Source organism: Lineus longissimus, chromosome 5 (assembly GCF_910592395.1).
Source record: "Lineus longissimus chromosome 5, tnLinLong1.2, whole genome shotgun sequence".
Lineage (NCBI taxonomy): Eukaryota > Metazoa > Nemertea > Pilidiophora > Heteronemertea > Lineidae > Lineus > Lineus longissimus.
The window spans coordinates 449370-464490 of NC_088312.1; the positions used below are offsets into that span (position 1 = coordinate 449370).

A 15121-nucleotide genomic window follows, 5' to 3' on the forward strand; every position below is an offset into this window, starting at 1 on the left:
TAGGATTATTGTTGATAGTTTTTGATTCTGGGGCAAATTTTGTGGCCTATTACATATCAAATAGAAGATTTCGGGAATGTCTTTCAACGCTTAGAAGATCAAAATGAAATCAAATCGAGTGCCAAAGGTACCCAGTTGGCTTGTTGTCTCATATCATCAAAATAATCCAATATCCGTGTCGAGCCAGCCTCCTTTAAATAATCTCATTATATGCTCACACTCAGCTTTGATAAGTTACAGCATGAAGAAACATCGTTAGTCCCAAAAATATTTGGACCCAGACATTTTTTCATCTTTCAGAGTTGGAATTTTCATGAGTTCAAAATTCTGAAATATTTTCAAAGTCAAATTGTTTTCGGGACTAACGATGTTTCTTGTGCATTTATCATGCGAGGATCAGGAGGAGAGGTCTCTCACTCGCCTGTGATAACGAATACAACCATGCCGCGCAGCATGTATTTCTCATTCGCCTGTGTGCAATCTCTCAATCAACGAATACAGCCATGCCGCGTGTGTGCAATAACTCCTAGGAATTTTCGAAATGAGCTTGGTTCCGTAATCCGCGGAATTCTGTGTTTTAGTAATTTAGATGTGCACCAGAGGTATTGGGGCAATTCGGTTGAAGTGCCTAATGCACACCATGCTCGAACATTCCCGAGTGCTCAGCTTCGGCCTTACTCGAGAAATACCTACTTTAATTCAGGTTAAAGACCGACACTTTTAGGTAAAGCCTTACCTCGACCTGATAACATAGTTGTCGACGCACAGCACGGCCACACACGGGTCAATTTTTCTGCTTTATCGCATTTACGCTAATACAAATACATGAAGGTCGGTTTGATAAGTGACCTATTTCAGATCAGCCCGCGTCGTTGCATATCTCAAATCATGACATGCTTGTGTTAATATGTCTGACGAGAGGTTCATAAGCTTGCGGGATGTCGAGAAGTATGCCGCTAAAAGTCTGCCACCGGTGTACAAGCGCTACACTAACGATGGGGCAGGGGATGGCGTGACGATGAGGGACAACGAAGCAGCTTTCCAAAGGTACGGTCATTCCATTCGCACCTTCCTTTCCACTGCAGAAATGACATGGACTTGTGACAAGCCAAAGATGCGGTGAATTAGGAAACTTATAGCAATGAAGAGGGCCAACCATGTGTACTATAAACAGATAACTCGATGACGAGACCGTTAAGACCAACAACCTTCTTCCTGGCTCAGCAGTAGACGGCTTTGAGACAGAGTAAAAGGTCACTAGTTTCCAAATGTTTACTTTCAATTCACCACATAGGTGGCGCCTACGACCTAGGTTCATGGTTGATGTCTCAAAGAGGACCACCAAGACGATAGTCCTCGGATCGCATGTGGACTTTCCCGTGGGAATCGCACCGTCTGCCATGAACAGATTGGCTCATCCGGATGGGGAGGTGGCAGTAGCCAGAGGTAGGTCTGGCCGAGTGTCGGGCTAAGTTTAAAACTGTTGTGTTATGAAAGACGGTGCTCCCCTTACCCATTGATATGATGTTTTAGCAATCTGCATTGCTGTGACAAATAATGATACATTGAACGCTTTGGTTACTCCTCCTCTCCAATGTTTTTACTACAGATAATGAGGAAGATATTCCATTCAGCTCCACGTCGTTTTATTACTCTGGTGTTTTTCCTGATCGAACTAACGACTCTTGTTCAAAGGGTTCAATTATTGGAAACCTACTTAGTATCCCAGTTTTATTCATAGCTGCGCAAGATCTGAACACCATTTACATCATGAGCCAAACAGCCACAAGTAGCGTGGAAGAAGTATCAGCTGCGGCACCAAACGGAACAAAATGGCTGCAGATATACATCCCACGTGATCGTCAGCTGACCAAGGAATTGATAACGAGGGCAAAGCGTGCAGGATTCAAGGCTCTTGTCATGACCGTTGACGCGCCTCATGTTGGGATGCTTAGGTCCACTGCACGTCATCCCTTGCATATACCATCACATATTAGGCTAGGAAACTATGGAGCGTCGTCAGACAAAATGGTTGTAAGTTTCGAGTCATCAAGAAACCAGTCGTATCTCGACTGCAACCCTCGCAAGGTGCTCGAAATGACTAAAATAGGTTCTGTTTTGTCACAAAATGGGGAAAAGACTTCACAGGATAAGTCCGAGATGGCGAAAGCTAAGGGTATATTTAAGAACGTCTGAAGTTAAGCAGGTCAACTACATGTAATACACTAGAACTGTCTTCTTCTCCCGATAGAATGCACCAAACAACGGTGTGCCCTTTGGAGCCGAGCTCGATGATCGCTTGACATGGGATGATGTTGATTGGTTAAAAGCGATTTCAAACCTACCAATCATCGTCAAAGGCGTGATGACGTCATCTGATGCAGAGTTGGCGATTCAACATGGCGCGGCAGCAATACTGGTATCAAATCATGGAGGAAGACAGATCGATGGAAACTTAGCCACGGTATATGATGATTGTAATAAACGAAAACTAATGTTGAATAAGTGGGCATAAACAAAGTAACTTTACAGCACTACTCGTGCGAGAGTCGTTATGCTTTTGAAACTAGTGAGATTAGGCAATCGCCCGGTTGTGCCAGCAGGACTCGTCTATTGTGTGCGTATACTCGAATAACATATGAATCTTCACTAAAACACATTCGTTGCCAAACCTTTGAGTTTTCGTCTGAATACTGTTGGTTTCTGCTAACTCGTTACTGACGTACAGTAAATATCACTCAGAAAATCAGACTATTTGACTGCAAAATAATCACAATTATGCCCGAGACGAATTGTGTGGAACAACTCGTCATTTATGAAGTTGAGTGTTATTTCAGATAGATGTCCTTCCCGAGATCGTGGAAGCAGTGAAGGGAAAGGCTGAGGTGTACCTAGATGGTGGGATACGGACCGGTACGGACGTGATAAAGGCGTTAGGTTTAGGGGCCAAGGCAGTGTTTCTGGGCAGACCGATCATCTGGGGTTTATCATATAAGGTAAAATAAAATGCAATACAAAAACAAAAATAAATACAAATTGGCGACTTGCAATCTGATGTATTTTTTTATATCCAGTGGGCAGTTGGAACCCCAAACTATGAGAAATGTAAAATTAGGACAGATATGCAAAAATCGAACCATGATTTTTACACCGAAATCGTCAGCCAAGCATACTGCATCAGAAAAATCATTCCTGTGACGATGAAGACATCTGACTGAATAAGTTCAGTTCTACTCAATGCCGTCGCGCAGTTATAATGCACACAACTTTGCTGAACCTGGTTTTCAATGAGGAAACCAAACACAAGTGATGCCTGCCTGTTAATATACCTGTATCTTACAGGGCTATGAGGGAGTAAATCGTGTTCTCTCCATCATAAAGGAAGAATTGGACATGGGCCTAGCCTTACTTGGTAAGAAACCTATACAATTATCGAACAGTTTTTGAGCTTCTCAAAACCCTTTAAAGGTTCTCCTTCCAACACAAGTATGCACTATTAAGAAGGTGAATGCAAAATGAGATAAAAAACCAGCTTAGCGGCTGTTTTCAGAATCTCCAAAACCAGTATACTGATTTGGCCGAAACTTTCAAAGGGGTTCTTCAAAAGCTAAAATAATATTTTATATACTTCTTTGTCTTTTACTTTCCTCTTTGTCTTTAATCTTCATTGTTTTTGCTTTCAGGTTGCTCGTCTCCGACTCACATCACTCGATCTCACGTCATCCATGAAAACAGCTATGCAAAGCTTTGAAGAAAATAAGGCAGAAGCCTGGGCCATGCTGACAGGTTTTAACCAGCACAGACATGAGGATAATGGTGATGATACCACGAGTTCGGCTCACCATTCAGGGCAAAAAAGTAACATAGCAAAGAGTTCATGTAACCGTTTTCTGCTCAAAAAGAACGAACGTCATCATCTTTCTCAAGAAGTCACATCGGAGCTGACCTCCTATAAGCATCGGAACCTAAGTGCCCTGTAAGGAGAATGAATGAACGTTTCTTACCCATAGTCATCTATAAAACCTGTCATAACATCAGCAATTATCATCCAGCGGAACTTTTCCTCCAAAGCTATTTGCAGATGAAACAAAACCTCATCTCTGCAGAGAAAGTTTCACGCAAAAGCAATGGCAATACTAATGGCTGCCAGCAACTACTCATCTTGGTAAGATCACAGGACGTAGCTAATCCTCCAAAGATATTTACCTATCTACCGACGCCATCAACCAACCTAACAACTGCAGAGAAAGACTCAACGAAAAGCAATAGCATTACCAATGGCTGCCAGCAGAGACGATCACCGACAACCTTGATGAGAAATGACGCATGACATTAGTGATAGTTTCAAGCCATTTGCAAATTTCTCTTCTCAGCCCTCAACCTAACCTCTGCCTAACCTCGGCCTAACCTCAGCAGAGAAAGGGTCAACCCATTCATGAAATATTGATCTTTAATGATCAAATTAGTGCATATCCGCACACCAAAGATGCTGACTCCGTGATCCCACCCATCAATATTAACCAATGCTGTCATATCGCCATCGATCAAGATCCGTGCAATTAGGGGCGCGTCTCAGACCGATCGAATAGCGGCATGGGATAAGTGACTGTCTTAGAAGACAGTGCGAAATTAGGGGGTTTCTCAATGGTTGGCCAAGTGTGATCTATATATATAAAACCAAGTACGTACACATACTTGATCAGAGTGATAGGTATCAAATAAGCTGTTTCAATGACTGTTCTAAAACCATCAGGAGGAATAGATCAAGTATGGTAGAGTTGATGAACAAATTGCCACCAGGGAAAAAGAAGGTCACGCTTTATTGCGCAGTTTCTCTGAACAAAAGAAGATTTGGTTGTCGGTGGCAGGGAGGGTCACCCCTCCCCCCCCCCCTCTGGATTCGCCTGCGGGAAGATTATCGCATCTGATACAGTCCCTCAGCGGTACAGTCCGCGGCAGCAACGCGAGCCAAATCGGTAGATTCCTGTGACATTTTAAAAGCGGCGGAGGTAACACAGGTCCCGATGATCCATGCAAGATGAGAACAAGCTATTACGCCTTGGTCGATATGGGACTGCCGAGACTTACAAGTAGTTTTTTTAGATGTCAGATAAGGTTGTCCAATGATGAGGTCGCAGTTTGTATGGACGCGAATGGTGTCAGTTATGAGATTTTATGATGCATTTCTGGCTACGGTAATGAATGATTTATAAGAAAGAGGTGATACAGGTGTAGATCTTTGGGACAGCTAGTAGTTATCATTGGAATTACATGTAATACGAGGCATCGCCTGACATATCGACGATAGTCAACATAAGACTTGATGTAATAGATGGATACCAGTTAATATTCCTTACTAACAATCACTTAGTCCTCTTGACGTCTGATAGGCTGCTGCGTGATCATTCTCTCTGTCTGAGGCCGCAAGATAAAACCATGGTCAGAGATATCTCCAAATAAGTTGCCGAATCAGCGTATTTTATCACCACGAAAACGGCCATTAAGCCTGATAGCCGAAGACGTGAGGGAAATATATTATTGATGGTTGCGGACAGCTGGAGATCCTTGGGTTTCTTCAGTAAGATCTTGATCGAGTGCTAACCAAACATCTCAATGTATGCCAACCAGTAGGATGTGCGCGCAGTTACAGCCTCCCACGATCTGTAAATATGACTTGCAAAGAACCCCTGAACGTGTCTTCTGACACCTTGTTCCTAATACCTTTAACGGCTTCTGCCTATATCCTGATGGGAAGCTTCCATATCACTCTCTTTAACTGATCCAAGGAAGTCAACTAATCATGTCTCTGAGCAAAACCTTGCCGCACCCGACAGAAATTCTCGGCTTTTACCCTGGATCTGATCTGATCTGAACTGGTACATAATTCTGTCCATCCCCACCCTAATAAAGGATTTCTGTACCAAACCCTCCCACGATGATCCGAAGTTCAGTAATAGAAGCGGTCATCTGTCGCACCTCTGAGAAGGCTTGTGTATCCCCTCCCCAAACTCATCTAAAGCATAGTTTTTCTCGCCAATTCCACTAACTCAGATCGTTAGGGATCCATCACTTGAGATAACCATCATTTCGCCGAGATTAAATTATCGCAAACTGCTATTGCATTAGTCTGTGTGATCAATACTTAATTAGTTTTCTTCTCTTTACGGGATGCTATCACTTGAGCTGTCACCCGAGGCGACCCAATCAAGAATAGCTGCAGGTTTACGAGCAATCATCCCAAACTATAACTTCATTATACATGTACTACCAACCCAACATGGACAAACTATTACCAGACGACGCTGCAGGGTGCGGGCCAGGCCTACAACCGAAACCGGGTTTCAGTTCGGTTCGTCAGGTAAAGATTCTGGGTGTCTGTCAAGGTGATGATACGTATCTTCTGTCGCTCGAATTCGACTTATAAGTGGCTGGATATAACTTGCATTATCTGACGAATTACATGACATAAATACTTCAGAGTAGAATAGTTCGAGTTTCTAGGATCAATGGCCAATGTTTCCTTCTTCAAGACACAAAACAGGGAAAGTTGTCAATACAATAAACGCTTCATCCAGACATCTCTACTCGGGGTGCAGCTCTACTCAGCCACCTGACGATATCACGTCGGTAGAATACATGTATTTCCTTGGTACCCACTCAGAAGCCATAGGGGTTGCATACGATACTCAAGACACTGGTTATTACGCCTCTTCTCAAAGCCAAGTTGATATTTCCTCTCCACGCCTAATTGGCCTGTTCAACACTGTGTGAGTCCAATTAGGCCCAGCCTTAGACAGTGCTCGCGGTCTTTGATGTGTCCCCATGTGCCCCGGTGACAATCAATGATCCAGAATAGCTGTCTTTGTCGCAGCATGAAGATGACTCCGCACCATCTCCTCTGCCAAACATAATTGGTCAAACAGAACTGACTTTCCGCTATGACAAAGAACAAGGAAGGCGAATGACATTTTTTGAAAAATGCTCCGTGCTTTGTGATTACTGCAACCTTCTGATGATAGGCAATTGACACCAGAGGTTTCTTTATGGTATATGCGAAGAGGCCAATCAGGGTATTCTCAGTTGCAATAGAAACAGACTCGAGGAGGTAAGAAGCTTTGTCGCGGTAATGCTAGGTATATTCATGATGCAGGGATTGAGAGCTCACCATCGACTACTTCATATTCAGTTTTTTTCTCTACCTCCGTTCATTTAAAATGCATGATCCTGTTTCTAATGAGGAGGGAATTGCATTTAAGACGCTTTTTATACCATGGAATGAACATCCGAACACACAACGCAAAGGGAATGAACTTTCGTCCATCTCGTGGAAGGGTTTATGCATGATCATGGCTGAAGCTTTGACCTGCCACCTGCATATCAATTGTCCGCTGATGAGGGATTATCAGGTCCAGCCTCACGCTTACTAGGATTGTGAGTCAATATCGGGTCAGATTCTCGTCAACCATACTTGGGATTGGCCATACCGCAACCTAATATGATAATACCTGTGTTTGACTCACATGGGCTCTTAGTCGTCTGGAAGATAGGATCGCCTCATGTAGCAAGCCAACAGCGAGGGACGTGACAATATGCTAGAGTACAACATGGCACAAGAAATGATGGACCACTAGCAGCAAATTTGGCTTATGTTCCCCCAAAGGAACATAGTTATCTAATTATACGTGAAACCAACTTTCTTGAAGATGGTCGACAAAACACGAACAGGAGAGAGAAGCAACTCCAGTCTCTCAGTGATTTGATGCTTGAAACACTATAAACAATACACAATGTTCAATATTTGAATGTTGTCTCAAATAATAAATTGACATGAAGCCGCATCAATGCTATCCAATTGATTCCTCGTGGCCTATCAGAATATCTCGGTTGACATTGTGTTTTCAATTAACCTCCGCCAAGTTTCCCAACAGAAATCGACACTGAGTCACATTCGTTGTGTTTGTAGTCAATTGGTCGCTGTGACGTTCGCTGCCTGGAGATATTTCCATCAGACCAGCCATGTCAGACTGAGAAATTCAAATTGGGTTTATGCACCGTGCATCCTTGCACCGTGATCCTTGCCGTCAAGCGCAACTCAAGTGGGAGATCCCGACTTAACGCTCAATTAGATGCTTTACGCCCGTCTGGTCTCAACCACCAATTCCCTTCCACTGCTGCATCAGGCAAATAACAATGAAAATGCCAAAGCTCGTTTACTTTTTTTTGTCCTGTATTTATATGGAATCGTATGTCAACTGAAATCATCGAGAGGTAAAATAGTTTGAAATCGAAGTTATGCATGCGTTCATCAGAGCCATCTTCTGGCTTAGTTTTGAGACAGGAAATGACAGCTGTTTTTCTTGACTGATTTATATAACGGCTGATTTGACTCGTGAGAAAGAGCACCGTTACATTCGTGATGGTGATATCACTACTAAAGCAAATTACATGAACTTCATTTCGCAACTTAGTTTTGACAAGTTTGATCAGTGTTGACGTATTTATGCCTGAAATAAAGCCTCAGTGCGTTAACGTACCTCTTCTATTCCGACCACAAGGCTCGCATCTGTCAAACTGACACCAACTTAGTACGATTTTCATCCCCAAAATATGAAAGTGCCATCTCAAGCTAATACCCTCAATACGTCTTGCAAATGCAATAACTGAAGAAAACGCCGGACGTTGAATATTTATGCGGAGGTGCCTGACCCCATCACGGAGCTGATGAGACACCATCGCCTTGTTAAGGAACAGATTACACACAATAAGCCCTCAATTTACTACCTGCAGATCATCAACAAATGTGCCGCGTATTCGTCTCCGGTGGAGTAAATTCCGGCTTCAATTCGCAGCGTAGTTTAAATTTACCAGAGGCGTTACATCCAAAGCATCAAGTTGTTCGGAATATGATTTAACATCCATAGCGACAGGCTTCAGGCAGCACTGTTGCTTCAGATGGAGTTGCTGGCATATATCACGGCTTGCAAGTCTCTTTAGCAATACGATCAGCTCATTGTGCTGTCACCTCATCAAGTAGAGTACCAGCAACACAAACAGAATCAGCAAAATGTATCCAACTGGCACCAAGCCAACGTCATGTTACTTCCGTCCCCTAATCTGACGGGATTTTTTTCTTATCAGCATCATTTTCTCCCTGATTTCAATAGCAACATCAAGATATCATTCCTTAGAAGTTCATTAGAATTTTAACGCGGTTCACGGCGTTTGACACGATAAGTTAATTTCAATTATTTTTGGACGCCATTCTGACGAGCTCATTCGATAACGATTAGATTGGAGTTTGAAGTCAAGAGAATTCTCGGCAAAACATCAAATCTAAATGAAGGCTGTTAAGTGAAAGGGGCACTTTGCACAAAGCTATTTTCAAACCAATTAAATGAATTTCACGCGATGCTTAATGTTGTTTTAAGCACTTTAATCAACAGAATCTCCGACTACAAAGACAATATTGTGCCGGTATCTTAATGTCGTGAACGCTCATCACTGAAGAGGTGGTTGTTTGCTTGCAGGTGCATCTGATGAAATATAGCATTAATCAATCTTGGTGGGCGATTTAACCAAGTAATGTCGGATAAATCATGAAAAAGTTGGAATTTGAAAATTTTCCGAATTTTGAACTTTTATGAAAAATTCAACTCTGAAAGATGAAAAAATTTCTGAGTCCAAATATTTTTTTCACTTGTTTTGTTTCTGCTCAAAATGAAGAAACATCGTCAGTCCTAAAAATATTTGGGAAATTTTTTCATCTTTCAGAGTATTTACAAAAATGACGCATTTTTGTGATAGGACATAGACAACACATTTTGATAAGAGACTGTTCGTGACTAGGAGCCAGGACACTAATGTTTAACTAATGTCAGCTCTCGTCTCAGTGTTGTCATTGGTGTTGGTGCCTCACACTATCGCTAATACAGAAGACATTGATTTACCAGATTCCGATAAAACTGCCTCGACTCGGCGAGCCAGCTCATTCCGAACGGAATATCACAGAGTAATGATGTTCTCCATCGTGGCGAGCTCATCTTGCGTAACACGTGGATGGAACTGTGAAACTAAGTGTTGCCTCTGAGTCGATTTCAGTGATATCACTGGTCTATATTATGGAAACTAAACTTAGGAATTCATTGGATGTAAAATGTGCTGTGTGAGGATTACGCATTACATCTGATAGTACTGTAGAGAAGTGAAGGTGAGTGCATTAGTTTCACTCAGTTGTCTTTTCACGCTATTGACTCTTGCCTTAATAATTCACTGTATTTCGTGCCCCAGTTGTCGCTGCTTTCATGAAATGAGCAATAAGTGATATCGTACACGCAAATCTACGATTTACACTTATTTCATTCACTTATGGAAAGGGTAATTTGAAATCAATTTATAAGCCGTGCACATGTATTTCTATCGTTCCTCCAAAAACTTATGCTCGCCATCACAAAGGATATTGATGGTGACCCTTTTGTTATTTCCTTATGGTCATTTGAGCCAGAGTCAGAACTTTTGTCCAAGAAGTTGTATTCGTAACCTAACAATACATTGAGGTAGTGGACCTCGACCGTCTATCAGCTGGGGCAGTCTCTGGTGAAAAGGGTTAAAATTATCAGCATCAGTGTCAGCTCACATCCAAAATAAAGCGTACACGCACCAATGATATCCTATTTATGTATTTGAAAACCATTCGAGGATAATTTCATGATATCGCAACATTTGGTACTGTCGTTGAAACTGACACGCACATCATTATTTCTGACATAAAGTGTAACATTTTGACTCGTGAATTATTCAAGACATCGATAGATATAGTTTCAATGATCTGCCCAGTCCAATTTGGCTTTCATGGAATAATAGTTTGTGAATAATGAAGTTTATTGAAAAAACACGACACTGATATGACTTCATTCGAAATTCAGCCAATTAATGCAGGAACTGTTAGCTCTACTGACATGACCGAAGACAGCAAGGGAGTCAGGTACTAAGGGTTGTGGAGAAGGCAAGCATATAGGGCACGAATGAACTGATGATGATGGCTTCATTATGAGTGGAGGTTACGGAGGCAATACCCTTGGCCGTCAAGTAAGAGATGGAGTGTGTTTGTGTGACGTCAGACCTTCTAATGGTATTCATTTGGACGTCTCAGAGGAATCTCTCGCTATACATGTTCCATTGATATAAGACGTGGAGGACTGGACTACAAACACTTTACCAATCCTTGGAGAGAAAACGACATTGATTTTTAAGCAGTTTCCATGAATATGCATGGTATGTTATAAAGATATCCTTCAGTAAGCTAGTTTCAATTACAGTTGTGGTACAAACTACGGTTCTATGAGCTAATGTAAGACATAGAGAGGTACTTTGGTACTGGTAATGAGATATCCGCCACTATCAGAAACAGTTACCAGCTGAGGAAGGTTAAGGCAAAAGCTTATAGTGTTAAAAGCCGACTTCTTAACGATTTCCCTTACTTTTTCCTGATTTATCAGACTTTTCCCTGGAAGGTCGGTGAGCCAAACACTTCTGCTAAACTTTTTAATTGGGTCGGAAAGGACGTATTGGCCACACCACCGATCTGAAGTGAACGTGTGAAGTGGTCGCTTATCATTTCAAAAATATGATTCATATCTGAAAGCGTCACATCTCATTCAAAACAGCCCATTCGTAATGATTCGTTCTTCCTTCGCTCTGTGAATTAACCAGCCAGGTCGTTCAAGCTTCCTCACATCACACATTAGAACGATCACTTAATGAGTGCTTCTTCCAACAGTTCAATCTGTGCACACACCCTGCAGCCAGTCACTCGGAATCCCCGCAGCGATATTAGCGGCTAACAATACGGCCTAATGAAGATGAAAGATTGGAGCAAAAAGTCAACAAACAGTATTCAGGCTTGGGTCCTCGTTAATAGAGCGCAACCAAAGACTTCCCTCATTCTCATTAAATCCTCAATAGCACTCGTCAAAAGCAAAAAGCAACGACAGGTCGATGGGATCGATAAAGTGGATATTGATCTTCTGGAATTAATTGAATACATATGTGTGCCCATCACGGTCCAGCGGTGACCAAGTGCAGAACTGATTAAGTTGGAAAGCTTTGCTTCGTAACTTGGTTGGCTGCTATTAGCAAATATCGGCAAAACTTTCTTTGATGGGAGCAAACTGTTTGCTTGGCTTGACTTATTGAGAACAGCTGGAGTGAAGATTTGTGATGATAAAGTAATCAAAAAGTCAATTTCCTCGATTGCCACGGGGCATGTCAAAAGTAGTTCTGCCCTTACCTGCCAGCAACTACTAGGTCGGCAACAATGAAGACCGAAGTCTGCGTTTGAATTACCAGATTCGCTGCTCTTTACCGCTGCGAGTGTACTACAAGGCGGGACATGTACTACAGCAACTCTCAGGGTTTTCTCACTCTCCCAAGCCAAGTACAGGCGCCAAAGGTTGGACATCAATCTTATCTGGCCCATTCTTGAAACCTCATGCTACGATTCGGTGACCAATTATGACAACTGTATCTCCAATAATGGTTAGTTCTTCATGTATTCTATTGTCATTTATCACTTCACGCTCCCATGGGCATCTCTGGTTCCTGAATACCGTATCAGCTGTAACAGAAGGACTATTTGTATCATCTAGAAAACCCGGCCACATGGATGATGCGTTTAGTGTCATTTTTCTGGTGACAAATTGAAAGATCTCATGTGGAGATGACGAATTGTCGATTGAAGAGGCAAACGTCGCCTCAAGTGCTTATGGCTATGACACTTCAGGAAAACACTGCTTCATAATTTTCCGGAACAGACAAGATCCTAGTCAATCAAGATCAGTATTGACAATCAATACCATCATTGGCCATAACACTATTGGTGATGGTTTCTAAAGAGCCGCCAATGCATTGGAATTGTCCCTTCGTTTAGAGACATCGCCACTAAACACCATTCCAATTCAAGCTAGCTACGAGAACTAAGATGTAGCTCAGGGAAAGGGATGATAACATGGTTCTGCCAGCTCCTACATGCAAATAGGTAAAAGATACAATACGGGTTTACAACAGAAAGAAACAGATTAAAGTAAGCTTGGCAATTCCCGTCCTCTTCACGTTGTAGTGTCTTCACTGTACACAGCACGTTCAATAGAACATGTTTTAATAAGATCTTGAGAACTGGGAATCTCATGGAAGCGATTCCGCTGCCGTTTTAAAGTTTCCTCAAGTGGTTTGCTCTCCGCATTCGCGGAGGCAGAGAACACTTCAACATACTTCAAACTGTTCCCAGTAGCGAAATGCTACGCGATGAAGAAATATATTTCATTAGGATTACGCCTCGAACGACACTGAAATGATTCGCTTTCATTTAACGTCATGTTTCGACTTATGACTTTTTACACTGCAATAATGCTTGAAGAGCTCTAATGGTTCCCATATATGAAAGAATGTCAATATCATGTAAGCAAAATATCACTGACATATACCAAATACAACTTCTATACACAAAATGTAGCTTACATCGCCGGCAGATAATGTCATACACTACAGACATCGCTTGATCATAACGAAATGACCTAAAAGCCTGAGGAGACTCCCTAAGGCGTTTACCGTAGTCTGTGTGAGTCTCTAGTCAGGAGCGTTGCTGCCTTGAGCATCTCCGCTCATCTAACTACAACGACATGACTGAGAATTTGACAAAGTCAAAATTGAGCCTTTCACTGAAATTCGACTCCATGCCCTCAATATCACTGATGATCGGTTCCCAAACTGAAATGAGGACAAAAACACCAAATATGCAGTCACCATTTTAACGCAATGCGAAAAAACCCACCTCTTCGCTCCATTTCTAGATTAAGTCGAAGTGTTTTTAACGAAAGGAGGAGGCAACCATCAAATGTAATCGAGATAATATTCCAAGTAGAAGAAGAAACATATCACGCGAAGTGTTCTATTTTCTATGAGAGCTCACCTGAAGACACGAACCCATCACTGATTGTTGGCATAAAAAGTTGATGTTCTGTTCGCAGATTTTGTTAACAGACATGTCAGTTACAGAGAGTAACTGGATGGTTGCAAGGCATCAGGTTCAGGAGATGTCTCGTTTAGGATTAAAGGTTTCCTTATCCTTTCTATGTCAGGTCTCAATACCATGTCCTGTTTTATCCTTTAAATTTGATCAGTGGACAAAAAGTCAAAGTCATTTGGTTTCGCTGCTATACGCCCCAGACGGCTATTTTTCACAACCCAGACAAACATATACTTTTGAAACTGATATCATTTACACTATACTTAGGTATTATAATGAACCAATACTAGAACAAATACTCACGATCTCGAACCATCGAGCAGAAGGCACACCCAAGCAATATCAGTCAACAAAGGAATCCTCATACATAAACTCTAAACAAGCATTGGTGATGTATCATTAACTGAATGCTATTACTGACATGAATATGTATTTGATCTCCACCCCCCCCTTTGAGCAATGGCTATGTGCATTCAGATGCTTTATGGAATCCGGGCGAGTCAAAATAGATGAGAAACTTCTCAACTGAAATAGCCATTTTGTCACAGATCACAGACATAATAGGTGTGTTCGATATTTTCGCTTGACATTCTATAAAAATATGCTTTGCTGAAATCGAGTCGTCCATAACGTGTTGTTAGATGGATGGCTTCTGTTAAACACACCTAAAGGATTGACGACCAATGGTTTACCACTTACCAAAGATACTTGAATGACTTGAGCTACTGTGAGTTTGATACACCACCGGATACCATCGGATTCCATGATAATTAGTGGCAAGATACACCAATGATTAGTGACCAGCAAAATACTGAACGGTCTCCAATCTATAAGACTGATCATACCACCTGAGCGGTCATTGACAAGATTTCAAAACGCCCAAGGCTCATCCGGTATTGCATTTTTTTCTAAAATTGATATCAAAGTTGAATATGTATCGTCTACACTATAATAAAACGAAGAGCTATCCAGATTAGTTGCTGGGTGTCAGATAGTTCTAAGCTACAGATATTGATATACAAGCTAACGTGGTCATTGAGCTACAGAGTACTACCGTCATGATCAGGTTCTGTATTAGAATGACGGGTATTGTCACACGAT

The 15121-nt window shown here is 41.9% G+C and overlaps 2 protein-coding genes across 2 annotated transcripts in view; both read left to right on the forward strand.

Annotated features, from left to right (window-relative positions):
- Nucleotides 1-858: 858 nt before the first annotated feature.
- Nucleotides 859-6111, forward strand: LOC135488675 (2-Hydroxyacid oxidase 1-like). Its single transcript, XM_064773338.1, has 7 exons — nucleotides 859-1047; nucleotides 1295-1446; nucleotides 1742-2034; nucleotides 2252-2464; nucleotides 2838-2996; nucleotides 3343-3412; nucleotides 3684-6111. The coding sequence occupies exons 1-7, from the start codon at nucleotides 908-910 to the stop codon at nucleotides 3749-3751; spliced, it is 1095 nt and encodes a 364-aa protein (XP_064629408.1). The 5' UTR covers nucleotides 859-907; the 3' UTR covers nucleotides 3752-6111.
- Nucleotides 6112-9511: 3400 nt separating this feature from the next.
- The window catches only part of LOC135487468 (cubilin-like), a 56527-nt gene continuing 50917 nt past the window's right edge, over nucleotides 9512-15121 (forward strand). The window contains exons 1-2 of the mRNA XM_064771149.1: nucleotides 9512-9527; nucleotides 9805-10207. The gene's annotated coding sequence lies outside the window, so the exon portion shown is untranslated. The remainder of the gene's footprint in view (nucleotides 9528-9804; nucleotides 10208-15121) is intronic.